This window comes from Amphiura filiformis, chromosome 9 (genome assembly GCF_039555335.1).
Source record: "Amphiura filiformis chromosome 9, Afil_fr2py, whole genome shotgun sequence".
NCBI classification, from domain to species: Eukaryota; Metazoa; Echinodermata; class Ophiuroidea; order Amphilepidida; family Amphiuridae; genus Amphiura; species Amphiura filiformis.
Window position 1 is genome coordinate 28,874,468 of NC_092636.1, and position 15,841 is coordinate 28,890,308.

Here is a 15,841-nt window from a genome sequence, read left to right on the forward strand (position 1 = left end):
GCGCCCAGGGCGCGACGTTTGATTTCGTAATATTTACTCATGTTGCCCTTCAAAATGCCGAAAAATCATAATATTCCAATATCTTCTAAAGTTGTGTCACATTGTGTAAATCCCTATGATTTTTCGCTCATAATTTCTATGTTAAAATTCATTTACGTAGGACTTAGGAGACAAATTGTGATAATTATAGGGAAACAGAGAATGCTAGAACACATAAATTTAAATTTTTCCTGGAATGTGTACACCTTACTCTTTCTGTTCCTATTGATTTCGATACTGAAATAATCATAACAATGTGCTTTGATGATTTATGTTGGCATATCTAGAGTATTTCATTATAGGCAAACGTAAAGGTTCCTTTTGCATCGTGCAAGACAAGCCACGCGCCGTCTTATAACTGTGCTGTGATTCGAACCAGGGTCTCTCGATTAACGTGCTTGCTCAATTGAGGATAATGTATAAACCAGCAACTCGTATAGTACAATGCAGTCGTTTCCAGTCTCTTCGTACACGGTCCCTGGTAGAAATTAGGTTTATAATATAATATGTGTTACAGATATAAAAATAGGAAAACAATTACTTTGATATAGCCTGTTTCTTAACGCCAACTTATTCTATAAGAATGCCTATTCCAATTCACGTTAACTGTAATACCTAATGTAGGTTTATACAGTGTAATTAACATTAATGTTGTGAATTATGCATTTATTATTATTATTATTATTATTATTATTATTATTATTATTATTATTATTATTATTATTATTATTATTATCATTATTATTTTCAGACCATCTTTCTCGGACAGGGAAGAGTAGTCCAAGTCAACAACAATGGTGTAGCAACCCTTCCATTTTATGACACTAACTACAGCATATACCGGTCTGGATATTGGGTGGTATGAATAATAACAAGCGTTATATATTTATATTTGTATTCAATTTACGTTTTTAATTTAGTTACAACATAATTATGAAAGGTTGCTTTATTACACTTACAGGCCCATTCAGTGATCCCAGCCAGAACAAAAATGTATTGCCTAAAAGTGAAGGATAAGTCATTCAAATTGTTTTTAGATATTTTTGAAATAAACATTTTGTCACAAAAAAATATTTCAAAAAAATATAATTTCATATAAAATGTCTTATTTTTTCTTTAATACACAAATGTTAATGATTTTACGATCCTCTGGATGGGCAAATCACTGAATGGTCTTTAATCTGATCGGTATCAATGTGCTCGAGCGATAAACACTTGATTTCTATTACACTGAATCATGAGCTTAAGCCAGATTTTGAAAGGTGGAGAGCTTAAATAAAACACCCTGTGCAAGGTTCAAATCCATGTTTCGAAATGTTAACCTATGATGGATTTGCATTTTCTATATTAATGATCTATAATTTGATGACGTGAGTACATCCCAGCTAGCATGACACACACCCCCCCCACCCCCCACCCCACACACCCCAATACGTTTTTAGTTTAAAATAGCAAATACATGTAAAAGTACAAGGTGAAGCTCGTGAACGCAGACACGCACATACACCCCACATCCGCAAAAAACGTTTTTAGAATACACAATCATCTTTGCGATACGTTTTTTTTATTTTGATAATGAAAATGTGGACTTTTGACAAATCATTTTATAGAACATCAAAAGCTTTCCCATAAAACATGGTTATTTAGCATTTTCTTTTTGTTTTTTATTTAATATGAATACTACATGCAGACATTGAAGACAGATTTTAACCTGGTAGTGGAATGGAGTGGTTCTTCAACCATTAAAGTCAAAGTACCTAGCAGTTTCCAGGGCAATCTCTGTGGCCTGTGTGGTAATGGTAATGAGGATCGGAATGGTAGAAGGACTCCAGACGGAGAATTGGTAAGATGGTAGATTGAAGGAATAATAACAACAAGCTAGAAAACATAATTCTATAACAGCCTGGTAACAAGAATTGCATAACTTACTGTCTTAAAGCTTGTATGACACTTTGTGCAACTTGTTTTTTTGTTGCTTCAATTGAGCATGGAACATGTAATTTTTAATTTTTTGCAATTATACATAGGTCAGTTTCAAACTTGGCATTTAGCATGCAATATTCCTTCACAAAGTGCCAAGACTACTCTGAAAGGGGGCTGCATAAACCGCACGTGTTAATTATTTATTGGGGGTGTGTCGGGAGACGGTGTCAAATAGTGTTTGATCGAAAATGATACTTCCATGAATTTACATTATGGTGCTCATAATGTAGTGAATTATAGCCTTATAACAATAGAACCAAGTGTGCTAGACCTTTTGTGTTTTCAGTAGGCCTAAATGATAGCCTATTATATGTATAATGTAATAATTACATTAACTCAATTTTCAAAAATGCCTCCTTTGGCCCCCATTGGCCATATCATGTCACAAATACCAATAACTGTTGATCAAAATTGAAATGCACTTGCAACGTACCAGTTTTGAATGTGGGAGCAGTGGGGTAACTACGAGGGGGGGCAGAGGGGGGCAACGTGCCCCAGGTGCTACCCTTAGGGGGCGCCAAATTGATCAATTCAGCCCCGATTCTGCGCCCCTCCAAGCGATGAAAGTCAAATTTTCGCGCGTTTCGCGCGAATTTCAGCACAAAATCAATTAAAAGAACATTTTAAGACCCATATTCAACTTCTAGTAACCAAAATTAATTAGTGGTAGGCCTCATTTGTCCAAAATTTCGCAAGCTTCGCGCGCAATTGTTTCAAGGATTGCCCGCGTCAAAGATATTCTCGGGGGGCGGTAGGGGCGCAAAATTTTGTTTCATAGGGCCTGCACTTTGTCTCGACTTTTGAAAGGGGCGTGAATTCATTTTTGGATACGCCCCTATTATAATAGAGGTTATCCACTTTACTCATGCGTGACTTCTAACAAAAGGCACTGGTTCCCGTAGTATTCCTCATTCAAACTAATTCAATGGAGTTACCTGCATGACTTTGGCGGGCTATTTTGAAATAGTCATGGTTGCACATGCAGGTACTTCTTTTGAAAGTCTTAAACAAGGTATAGGAGTCGCTGGTATGATATGCAGCTTATAGAACACGGATAACCTCTATTAGGTAACACTCACACACATTCCCATTCCCTATGTATATACATGTACCACATGTAGTAAATCTGTCTGCTTTATCTGTATTGTGCCGTACACGATTTCATCAAACATTATAACAATAGCTCTTTTACAGTGTGCAATCATCCCGGGCAACAATTGGGCAATAATAGAGGATGTGCGTGAAATTATTAATTGGCTCCATACAAAGGATTTGAACCGGTGTCCTTCACCGTAATCATGGCGCAATGCAGTGCATTCAATCAAACGTTGTCAACCTATTTGATCGTATAATGCATTTCGTCGGTCGCAACACATAATGGCGTAGAGTGATTTTCCAAATTTTCCGTTTCACATAGTGGCGTATAGGTTTAGAGCTAGCTATTATCCTATAATAGTTATTCCTGGTTAATTATTAAAGACACAGTTTAATAGTTTGAACCTTAAACTTCAATTTCAAATGGAATCGAGCCACTGAGAGATAACAGTGGAAGAGTATGGACTCCGTTACTAGTAGCATATTCTTCAAAAACGGTTTGCTCGGAAACATATTTTGTCCTTCACGTACGCCACTATGTGTTGCGACCGACGATTTGTTATGTGTGTGAGACGAGCTGTCGCGGTAGATTGCAATATAGCTTGTAATCATGCTTTTGTTGAATGAATTTGAGTACTCCGCCATATTTACTGTATGATACGTCATAATCTAGGTGATTATTTGCATTGGATGTCTTAAATACGCTGGCGAAGTTGTGTAATAATCGGATTAATGCTATAACAGTAGGTGAATACAAGTTTTGAATATATCGCGTTGCAAAGCCCCATTCAGTGCAGTGATCCCAGCGAAAGTGAAAAAAAAATCAAATTGTTACTTTTATAAAATTTTTAAAAGAAAAAAATTGGCAAAAACCCAAGAAAACGGCAGTATCGACGAAGTTGAAGCCCCATTCAAATACATGTAGCTAATTTATATATACTGTCAGTATATAAATTACAGATTCACGTAAATGCATTATTTTTGTCTTAAATAGACCTAGACGTACACGGCTTTCGGCTGAACCATTAGCAGACGACACCATGATGTTTTATGACCTTTGACATTCTTTTGTGGCGAGTGACATGGTCAGTTCAATTCACGCCGAGTGTCCTTGACAGGTTTGACTCTGCTTCAGTGGTCATGAAAGAATTCAAAAGATAACCTCTGCCCCATCAATCCCAAGCAATTGTCTGAAACTGCTCTTCGGATGATGTATCATAAGAACTTAGTCGTCAAATGATGATAGTCATATAATGACCAACAGATTATTACTGACTATATCATTGAAGACTGAGTTCCGCAGACTAGTACAAAATCTGAATTTTGATGATTTTTACGATCGTCCGGATGAAAAAAAATCACTTAATGGGCCGTTAGTTCCCGCCTCTCCTTACCCTGGCAATATGAATCAAAGAAAAATAAAGAAAAAATTAAATAAAACAAGAAAAGAAAAGACAAAGAAAAGAAACAATAAAATAAAAACAAATATGAAAAGTTCGAACAATATTTGGTTTATAAAATTAATGTGACCGTGATGAGGCTCGAACTCACCACCTTCCGATTTAAAGTTCGAAGCGCTCGTGTACCAAATTCTGATGCCTTACCAAGTGAGCTATGCTCCTGAGATACGAAATAAAAATAAAATAATACACTGTATACCTGCTTGTGTCGGTAATTGATTTGCTCAAATTCCATAATGGTACCGTGCAACAGAGCAAAAATGCCCAAAATTTAAAAGCTATATAATTTATGAACAATATACACTACACATAAAAATACTAATACAAGGGAATTTCAACATAAGAATCCAAACAATTAAGTACCAACATGCACAGCTTTGTCCTTATATCACATTTGGATTTAACAAAATGTTATCAAACCTCTACTGTGATTGGCAGCTGCACAAGGCATCTCTTTGATAGCTGATAATGGCCATCCATTCAGCAAGTGGCTACTGACTGACCTTGACAGGCTTGAATGAGCACTGTCATCTGCTACAGTGCAACAGGGCATAAATGCCCTAAATTTAAAAGCTATGTAATTTATGAACAACATACATTACACATAAAATAAATACTACTACAAGGGATGTTCAACATATAGGAATCCAAACAATCAAGTACCAACTTGCACAGCTTTGTCCTTATATCACTTTTGGGTTTAAAAAAAAATGTTATCAAACCTCTACTGTGATTGGCAGCTGCATAAGGCATCTCTTTTATAGCTCTGATAATGCCTAACCATTCAGCAAGTGGCTAATAACTGACCTTGACAGGCTTGAATGAACACTGTCATCTGCTACAAAACCATCATACTCTAGGAACTGGTCACTCCATAATGCAACAGGGAGCACAGTCCTTTAACAATGGAGTGAAAGACTCATTATTGATTAGGCGCGAATTTTAAAAGTACAGCTCCTTTGCGTGTATAGCCAAAATTTGTAATAGAATGTTTGGAATTTTATAACTAAAATACTAAATGCATTTTGCAAAATGTGCTCTGACCAATTTATAAAGCATTGCATTAGCTTTAATTTGACATATTTCTTGACATGTTTGGAGTTATGGTAAATCATTAAAAAAATATTTATTAATTAATCAATTATGTCCATTAATTAAAAAAATTAATACAAATAAGCAGATTTTCTCTGACAGAATTGTAGGATTTGACAAGAGTCAATATTTCTTGAAAGTTTGATTCTTATAAAGATCAGAGGTTGATTAAAAATGTTGTAAGTGACATCTTTCACTTTAATCTAGATTTTAAATTACGAGTCAATCTGTCCAAAATTGCAAAAAGGGCATTTATGCGTTGTTGCACTGTACAAAACCATCACATTCTAGACCTGGTCACTCCATAATGCTGCAGGGAGCACAGTACTTTGAAAATGGAGTGAAAGACTCATTATTGATTAGGCGCGGATTTTAAAAGTACAGCTCCTATGCGTGTATAGCAAAAAATTGGAATAGAATGTTTGGAATCATGTAACTAAAATACTAAATGCATTCTGCAAAATGTGCTCTGACCAATTTATAAAGCATTTCATTAGCTTTAATTTGACATATTTTTTGACATGTTTGGAATTATGGTAAATCATTAAATAAAATATTTATTAATTAATCAATTATGTCAATTAATTAAAAATTTAATGCAAATATGCATATTTTCTCTGACAGAATTGTAGGATTTGACATGACAAGAGCCATCTTTCTTGTAAGTTTGATTCTTATAACATGCCGGTATCGTATTGCGTCCCGTTATAGTTGCAGAAAAAAATACGTGTGCAGGACACACATACGCACCCCCACACACATCCAGAGGATCGTACCGTTTTACAATCGTTTAACATTCATTGGCGTTAGTAGTAAATTCCAATTTTCTTTGCTTTACCTCATTTGTTCGGCTCAAAATTAAAAGGGGACATATCTGACAGTAAAAGCTTACATTTTATGGAAATTATGTTTAACTATTTGCTTAAATAGCACAAAACAGATTTGTTGGTTTACAAATTATCCTCAGTTGAGCAAGCATGAATAATACGTTGATCGTAGTCCGAATAATCAGTCCCAGAACCAGTGGCGTAGCGTGGGTCATGTGATTGGGGGCACTGACCATGATGGGGAGGAAGCGCACCGGGTCTGATTGGGGGGCGCACAAGCCGTTTTTTGTCAATTTTCCTGTGGGATTTTTAAAATTTTGCAATCGATTGGGGGGGGGGGCGGCACGTGACGCTACGCCACTGCCCAGAACAAAATACAAATTTCTGACATGATCGTGCTCTGGGTCTGAACTGTTTCCGTTTGGAATCTTGATGGCAAATTGGACAAAAGAAGCACATGGTTCTACTTGACAGCTTTTTAATCCCTGTTACGTGAATCACGCTATTGTGGACCATCCTTCTGATACTTGAATGTTTGGACAATTGGGACGGTCTTTTCTCTACCTCTCTATTTGTAAATAGATGAGGAGGTCAAAATTGTCATCCTCGCCGTATAGGAAAGTCAGTGTAATAGTACGGCACTACGTTGCTCGATACCCTGGTACGAACCCAAGCACAGTTACAACACAGCGTGTGGCTTGTCTTCCCTGGCTTGTCTTGTACATTGCGAAATGAGCTTACATGTTTGCCTATAATGATAGACTCTAGAAATGCCAACATAAATAATCAAAGAAAGTTATTTTAAGAATTATTTCAGTATCGAAATCACTAGGAACAGAAAGCGTACGGTGTACACATTCCAGAAAAATGTAAATTTGTTATAGCACTCTTAGGTAGAGGATCAGCCTGTAGACTCCGTGACTAAATCATAGAACAAAAGTTTGAGAGTCATTTTGGGATCTTTGATTGATTGTGAATAAATTTAGCTTGGGCTCACCTCCTGAAACTTCCGGCCATTCCGGGAGGGGTCAATCAAGGTCACATGGGGGTCAAATTTTACCAACTATACCAAGTAATATATCAAAATACTCGTATGGTCATGAGGATTCCAAAAATGTATAGTTTGTTATGAGTCAGACCTTTCTAGAGGGCGCTTTGATGATAAATTACAAAGGTCAACGACCTTTTTGAATTCTGACCATGAGTTAAGGGATCTAAAATGAGCGTTTATTGCGTTTCGACAGTATTTTTTGTAGGACATGAGAGCACCTCAGACCTATCGAATTGCATTCTGAATACGAAGCATATCTTTCTGATATCAAATAATTTTTATTTTTTGAAAATCACAATATAATACCAATTTTATGACAAATTATTAAAATTTGATATTTTTCAAATTTTTGATATATATAACAGTCCTCGAAGTAAATTATATAAATCTAATGATATATTCTTAAAGTGTATGTAGCAGGGAGAAAAAGCCGACGGTCAATTGAAAATTTTGACCTTTCATATTGAAGATATGGATTTTTTTCCCAAAAGACCTATTTTTGTTGGTGTTTTGGGAAAAAAATCCATATCTTCAATACGAAAGTCAAAATTTTCAATTGATCGTCGGCTTTTCATCCCACCTACATACACTTTAAGTATAAATCATCAGATTTATAAAGTTTACTTCAAGCACTGTTAAATATCAAAAATATCAATTTTTAATGATTTGCCATAAAATGTGTATTGCGAATTTCAAAAATTGAAAATTATTTGATATCAGAATGACATTCTTCGTATTCAGAATGCAATTCGATATGTCTGATGTGCTCTGATGTCCCAAAATAAATACTGTCCAATCGTTCATACCCCAGCCCTTAACAACGTCTGATTTTGGTAATTTTCTAATTATATGTTTCTTGCATGAGAAATACAACTAAGCAAATTAAAAAAACTATACAAAGAACCGATGACCTTCTTTTGCAACAGGGCTGCTAAAAACATCCATATTGTAATTATTAGGTCATCGGTTCCATGTACAGTTTTTTTAAGTTGCATAGTTGTATTTCTCATGCAAGAAAACATATAATTAGATACCAAAATCACCATCGCTACACAGAAATTATGTTCTACAAAGGATAGACATTTTACACAATAGGGTGCTTGCACGGAAGATCATAAGTTCAAATCATCCTCCAGACACGCTCCAGAAGACATATGCAAATGCATGGAGTACAATACCAATCACCTGTGAACTGGTATAGATCAAAGTAAATCTTTGTACTCCATGCATTAGCATATCTTATGGAGCTTGTCTGGAGGATGATTTGAACTATTGACCATTCGTGCAAGCACTCAACTGCAATATCCATCGATATCGAAGGATATCAGTTCCGTATAATATGTGCGGCAAATAGCGCTATTGGTCTGTTTATAGTGGCGACCAATACCGTATAACATGTACTTATACGCTAAATACCGGATAATCTGGCTCACTATAAACACGCTCTATGAGCGTGTTTATAGTGGTGTACGGTATTTATACGGTATCCTTATACGCATATGGGATTAGGATGGAATGTGACTTATCCGTTATCTCGGCTGTTTATAGTGACAACCAATAGCGCTATTCTGAATCCGAGGTGGTTGAACTCGGCGTGTTCGAGGTCACCGCAATGCAATGTGGGAGACACAAATATGGTGCCAGTTTCAAATAGTTTGCCGTCGAAACGACACCGGCCATTTTTAAACATTATTACCACATTACCGTACTATATTTGTTGGTGATGTGTTATTACAGTTGTAAATTTGAGCTCGAAAAGTTAAATTACCCTGCTCCACTTCCTTGAATAACGGCATCGTTAATCCCTGTCTGTTTATAGTGGACGTATACGGAATGAAGATACTGCAATATCCATCGATATCGAAGGATATCAGTTCCGTATAATATGTGCGGCAAATAGCGCTATTGGTCTGTTTATAGTGGCGACCAATACCGTATAAGATGTACTTATACGCTAAATACCGGATAATCTGGCTCACTATAAACACGCTCTATTTGACATAACTTTAGAAATATTTGAATAGGGCAACATGAGTAAATAATAAGAAAACAAACATCACGCCCTCGATGCAACTCGCATGTAATCGAATGTCATAAAAGATAATCTGATAACAATAGCTTGACAATAGCTATCTATAATCCGTTTCAAGTCCCGTCATACACAGTCCCTGGTCAATGCATACTGTGTGAATTGTTCCCGGGTATAGAGTGTATGCAATAAACCCAAGCGGAACGAGAGTTGCTAAGTAACCGCTACCCGAACCATAAACACATGCATGATCAGACAACAAGTGTTCAATTTCCCCATAGCTTCCCACGTTGTACACATGTCAGTCGAATTTGGCGGTGTTGGTTTGTTTGTCCTCCAAGTTATAGTATTGTTCACTTTGTGTTGAACATTGTACGTGTGCCTCACTGTAATAACTCAAAGATAACTGTGATCATCATTTCAAGAGGTCACTCTCCCGATTAAGCTAAACAACCTATGTGGAGGAATTTTATGCATGAGCAATCACATCAATGACGTAGTAATGAATACCCTCTATTGTCAATGCAGTCAAGCAAACATGTATTACATTTTGAAAAGGCTATAGTGTGTCACAGGCATGTATTGAATGACCAATCATACAGGAATTAATCAACTTGCAGTACAGTGACTGGTTCCTTTGTTACCACATGTCAGTCATCTTGTGATTATTGGACCATGTAAACCTGCAAAAAACGAGACAAAGTGCAGGCCCTATGCTTGCCCCGGGCGCTACCAACCCTAGTTACGCCACTGTGTGGGAGGAGCCCCCCCTCCCTTGGGCAAAGTTTAGGAAATATGACTACATGCCAAAAGGTGCATCATTATTTCAAGAAATTTTTTTCCAACCCCATCCCCCAATGTCAAAAAGAAATCTACGCCACTGAATTTGACCTCAAATCATGATAAATATGATAATAACAGATCCTTAAATCCGTCATTTTAGGCAATGCACTACATTATGAGCACCATAATGTAAACTCATGGAAGCACATTTTCTGTTAAACATTAATTTTATTTATACCATCTCCCGACACACCTCAATTAATATTTGGCCCATGCGTTTTATGCATACCATATATTTTAAGATGAGCACGCATCCATAACTGTAATTGGCGGGTCGATGTGGTCACCGCGTGTCTACGCATGTGTTAATGAACGCAGTGTATTGAATACTCGGATAACGTGGCGTACAATGGGAAACGAAAAATGCACTCGCATGGAGTGCAATACTCATTTTGCAGCCGACAGTAAAACGAGCAATTAAATTATTATTCAATAGATTTTGCATACTGCAGTTACTGTTCATTTTCCTATACACAATACACAGTGCTTTCGCCATTGAGGTGTGACCTCTACAAACAGTGTATGTTAGAGGTATAGGGCATTTCCTAGTTAACGTCACTGTGTGAAAAATAACCGGCCAATATTTATTGTACTCTCTGAAATTCTAGGAAATATAGTGTTGTAATATGTCCTAAACTTTTAGCTAATTTAGATATTTGAAAATATTTGCACTTTGGTGTTTTAGTTAGTAGGGAACTAAACGGCATGGCCTGCAAAATTCCCTGTGTAAATCGAATGCAACTTTTAGTGACTATCACTCACTTGTAGACCGCTCTCTTCCGAAGGGCATTAAAGCTAAACCTCTTGACGGATATTTGACGGATATTTTTTGTACTTGCTGTCAATCAAGAATAATGTATACATTGCATGTAGGGGCATCTGCAAATGTTCGTACCTCCCTGATATGTAAATGACAGATAACAGCAAAAAACAGCTCCCATATCTGTCCATAACTTTGGTCAGTGCAGCAAGTCATGGGATTTCAAGTGGGTGATTATTGATTGGCAGGTGCCATATTTGGGCATAAGTGCAGTCCACCATTCAATGTGGAGGATAGACTATACTTTATCGATTGATTTTGCTGGAATAGTTTCCTGTTAACCAGGTTTTAAGTATTGCAAAGGTCGAATCATATTTGCTGTGCAGTATAACTGCACTATGGAACATTCATATTACAAGAATCTTCGTATAAATTCAATGGCAAATACAGGTGTTTTTTTTTTAATTCTTTAGTTTACGTTTTATCAATACCAATATTCTTCCTGATTGGAAATAGGAACCCAACATAAACGTTTGGGGACACAGCTGGGCAACAAACCAGTCCGAATGTGAAATGTGTACGGATTGCCCTACAGATGAAGATGTATGCGACACAGTAGCATCAAGTATCAAAGAGGATGCCGAAGAACGCTGTGCAATCATCACTGCTACGACTGGGGTATTTTACCCATCTAACACGGGGTAAGTGAAACTTTTTTTCAGGCACGGTAAATGTGTATTAGGAAAATGTGGTGATGTAATTTGACCATAATCGTAATTTTCGTTTTAGCGTTGTTATTACTAATATTATAAAGACAATACAAAAAACAAGTTGGAGCCATCTGAATAGTATAAGGTATTCGAACGAATTATCGCTTTTGAAAGGAGTAAAAACGCGTCCGACCATGATTAAGATATTTGTGACGTGTCATGTCAAAAGGAGACACTTTTGGGCAGGTTATCAATTTTGAGGTTTTTACATTTCTTAATAAAAGAGATATTTTGCTCCACAACGCCGTTTTCCCCAATGAAATCGGACATTCCTAAACGAAGATATTGAGTTCGTAAGTTATGGTATTATAAAATGGGAAATTGTGATATCGACCTTTAAAAATATTATTGACAATGTTGAGAGTACCTTGACAAATGTCTCAAAAAATACCAGATGCCAGTTATATTCCGGTCTGAAACTATCAGACAATATTTTTAACATTAATAACATCACAAATTCGCAACAAACCCAAATTGTGAAAAAATCACCCCCGGGCAGATATTTGGCTATTTCTCCATTTATTATCCTGCCCAAAAGTGTCTCCTTTTGACATGACACGTCACATTTTGTCATTGTCTTAGGTAGAAGTCTTTCTTGTTCTAATCAGAATAACTGAAATTAGCAATTAGCATTAGGTGATGTATGTAAGTGTGTATGTAAGTCAGTAAATCAGTCATAATCGCCGGGCGTGATAGTGACCGACAATATCAATACATATTTGGGTAGCACTAGCTATATAATAATTAGTCTCCACAGCAGCCAGTTTGGTTCCGCTCCCTCCACACAAACAGTCTGCCAATGATCACGAACTGGTCCTTTTTGATTCGCTAACGGTTTTCTGTCGACGTCATCCAGCTTGACGTCAAACAAAGCTTTCAATTGGTCGATCGGCTAGACGGCTACTTTATTATTCATGAGCAATTTTGACCTGCCATCTCGCCAGCTGAGTGAGGTCAATCAAGTTCCCGTATGTACAGCTCTACGGCTACTTTCGTGTAGCCAATCAGAAACGGCGTTATAAGTGGCAATTGGCAGACTGTTTGTGTGGAGGGAGCGTAACCAAACTGGCTGCGGAGGAGACTATATAATAATATAAATTCATACACTCCTATATCAAAGCAGCCAATCAGAAAAGCTGTTAGAAAAGTACGAAACATTGATTGTGTATATTGTTCACTCCGCGCTCCGCGTACTACGCGCAGTGTTTCGCGTCGCGTAGGATTGATTCATTTTTCGGACAGGTTGATGCATTTATATGTGGTTCTATTTTCCAACATTTTTAGTGATAATTTGTTATTTAAAATAAGTAAAAATCACGTGTTTTTTTCCCTTCTCGTGTATGAAATAGATTAATAAACGCGTATTACTTATTGCTCGAGACATTAGACAGTATAATGTACTTGCGCTAATGTTGATGCGTCTAATGCACTCCCCTTTCGGGGCTCGTGCATTAGACGCATCAACATCAGCGCGCGTGCATTATTTTGTCTAATTTCTCTCCCAATAAGTAATACGCGTTCATTAACCTTTAAATATCGTAACAGAACTAGAGAAGAACCTGTCGATGAAACTTCAGAGGAAACTGCAGAGCGAGATAATCCACCAGCAGTTCGAGCCAAACGAAAACGATCTATTACTGTGAAAAGATATGTAGGTGACACTGTACTATCGGAGCGTAGTCATATATCTACAGTATTGGGTGATGCTACTGGCTCATCCACAACTAGAGATAATACCAAACCATTACAAGTGAGGAGCAAGAGACAAACGATGGGAGGTAAGTTATTATTTAGTACAGAAATACAATTTTCAAAATATGTTAAACAAAGTATATTGTCGATGTCGCTGGGCGTAAAAAAACCCATATGTAATTCCAAAGATCAAATGCAAAACTTCATAATGTAACAAGTGGGCCAGGAGTATCAGGAGTGATGCGATAAATTGACATACAAAAAAGAATTTGATCAACATTGAAAATAAGATTATCATGAGGTTTATCTAACTGGTGCCCTGTTGTTTCATATGAGGTTTTGCTGTTGATCTTTAGAATAATTTGTCATGAGGTTTTTCTCACTTACAGTCAGTCTACTCTGAAGTACAAAGTACAGACGCGGACGCACGCATTGTGCCGACTTTGAAGGCACGCATACCTGCAGCAGAGGCGTAGCATTACGCACTGTTAACGCACTGTATACGCGTGCGTTATCACTTTGTACTTCAAAGTGGACAAACTGTATTGCATTAGCATGTATATCAATCTATACATTGCGACTATTTCTAATTCTGTGGGTAAACAAAGATATATAATAAATTAATGACTTAATAATGAGATTCCCCAAAAAGTATAAAATTATAAATTCACATTTTTGTTCTCCTTTATTATTTGTATTATTGATTTTTTATGTTGTAGTTCATGCGCAAGCTTTCAACGTCAGATGGTCTGCATCTGGCATAAAAGAAGGTGTACCAGACCCTTTTACAGTGAATGCAACAGTAGGCTTTTCAGACACAACCCCACAAGTTGAAGGGACTGACTTGTGGAAACTATCGATGTACGGTAGTTCAAACAGCGATGGATCTGGGAATCAATTCCAACGCAATGAGCAAATTTTATCCCAAAGTCAACAAGGGCAATCGTATCTAGGCGGTACAAATCTTACGTTTGTAAATGCTGAAGGAGAACTTGACGTCACTGCTCTTGGTTGTGATAAGGAATTCAGATATCTGTGTTTTGATTTTACAAAAGGAATTAGACCAAGCATAGACTTTACGTTTACATCATTTCAACAGGCAAGCCCGACTAAAATAACGGTGTGCACTGACAGATGTACAGAACAGGGAGGTAGGATGAAAGGTTTAACTATTTTTAATTTTTTAAGGTAATGGGCAGCCTACATGTCTCATTCTTTGGTACTTTGTTCTGAAGAAGTCAGAGCTTACTCCTGACAAAGGCGTTACAGTTCTAAACATGTCCGACGGCTAACCCGCCAAAAACGTTCAGTGATAATAGACAGTTACTTGACTGAAATTTGACATAATTAACAAATTAACTAAGCCAAACCTTGCAGATAGACGAGATCAGATTGTTCTCTGTCGACAAGAGACTTCAGTGAACAGCTCTTTTCAGAGCCACCAGTAGGGAATGGGCGGCTTACATGTCTCATTTTAGGTACTTTGTCCTGAAGAAGTCAGAGCTTGCTCCTGACAAAAAGCTTCACAGTTCTAAACTTGTCCGACGGCTAACCCGACAAATAATTTAGTAGATACATTCGGTGATAATAGACGGTTACTTGACTGGTATTTGACATAATTTTACTATTTAGGTTTATAGGTTAATAAATGTGTATTACTTGTTTGGAGTGAATTGTACAAAATAATGCACGAGTCCTGAGATGTTGATGTGTCTAACTTCAACATCTAAGGGCATTTCATTTATAAACCTATTTCATACACGACAATTTTTTTTATAACAAAATTGTCACTAAAAATAAAAGGAAATAATAAAATGCATCAACCCTCAAGAAAATTAACACCTCCGAGTGCACTGCGCGTTGTACGCGGAGCGCGTGGCCGCCCATTATGCACAATCAATGCATGGTTCGTATTTTTCTAACGTTTACGCTCATTGGTTCACACTATATAAGAGTGTATGAAACATTATAGTGTTATAATGAAACATAATAATTATTAGTCCAATTAGTACATCTATTGCCCTTTTACAAAGTCATAACATGGGAGAACATGGCCTAATGTTTAAGGTACTCGTATTTGGTGCATTACGTCTCGGGTTCAATTCCGGTGGAATCTCTAGATTAAATTCAGGGTTTGTATTTAGAATTGGATAAATGAACCGTGAGAGTATCCGTTAGTCCCGTTTATATAGCTCATGCA

At 36.9% G+C, this 15,841-nt stretch overlaps 1 protein-coding gene across 1 annotated transcript in view; it reads left to right on the plus strand.

Moving 5' to 3' along the window:
- LOC140160830 (IgGFc-binding protein-like) overlaps positions 1 to 15,841 on the plus strand; it is a 94,845-nt gene that overhangs the window by 47,657 nt on the left and 31,347 nt on the right. Inside the window, exons 43-47 of the mRNA XM_072184141.1 lie at positions 791 to 898; positions 1,730 to 1,882; positions 11,696 to 11,880; positions 13,495 to 13,727; positions 14,361 to 14,792. Of these exons, the coding sequence (XP_072040242.1) occupies positions 791 to 898; positions 1,730 to 1,882; positions 11,696 to 11,880; positions 13,495 to 13,727; positions 14,361 to 14,792 (1,111 nt within the window). The remainder of the gene's footprint in view (positions 1 to 790; positions 899 to 1,729; positions 1,883 to 11,695; positions 11,881 to 13,494; positions 13,728 to 14,360; positions 14,793 to 15,841) is intronic.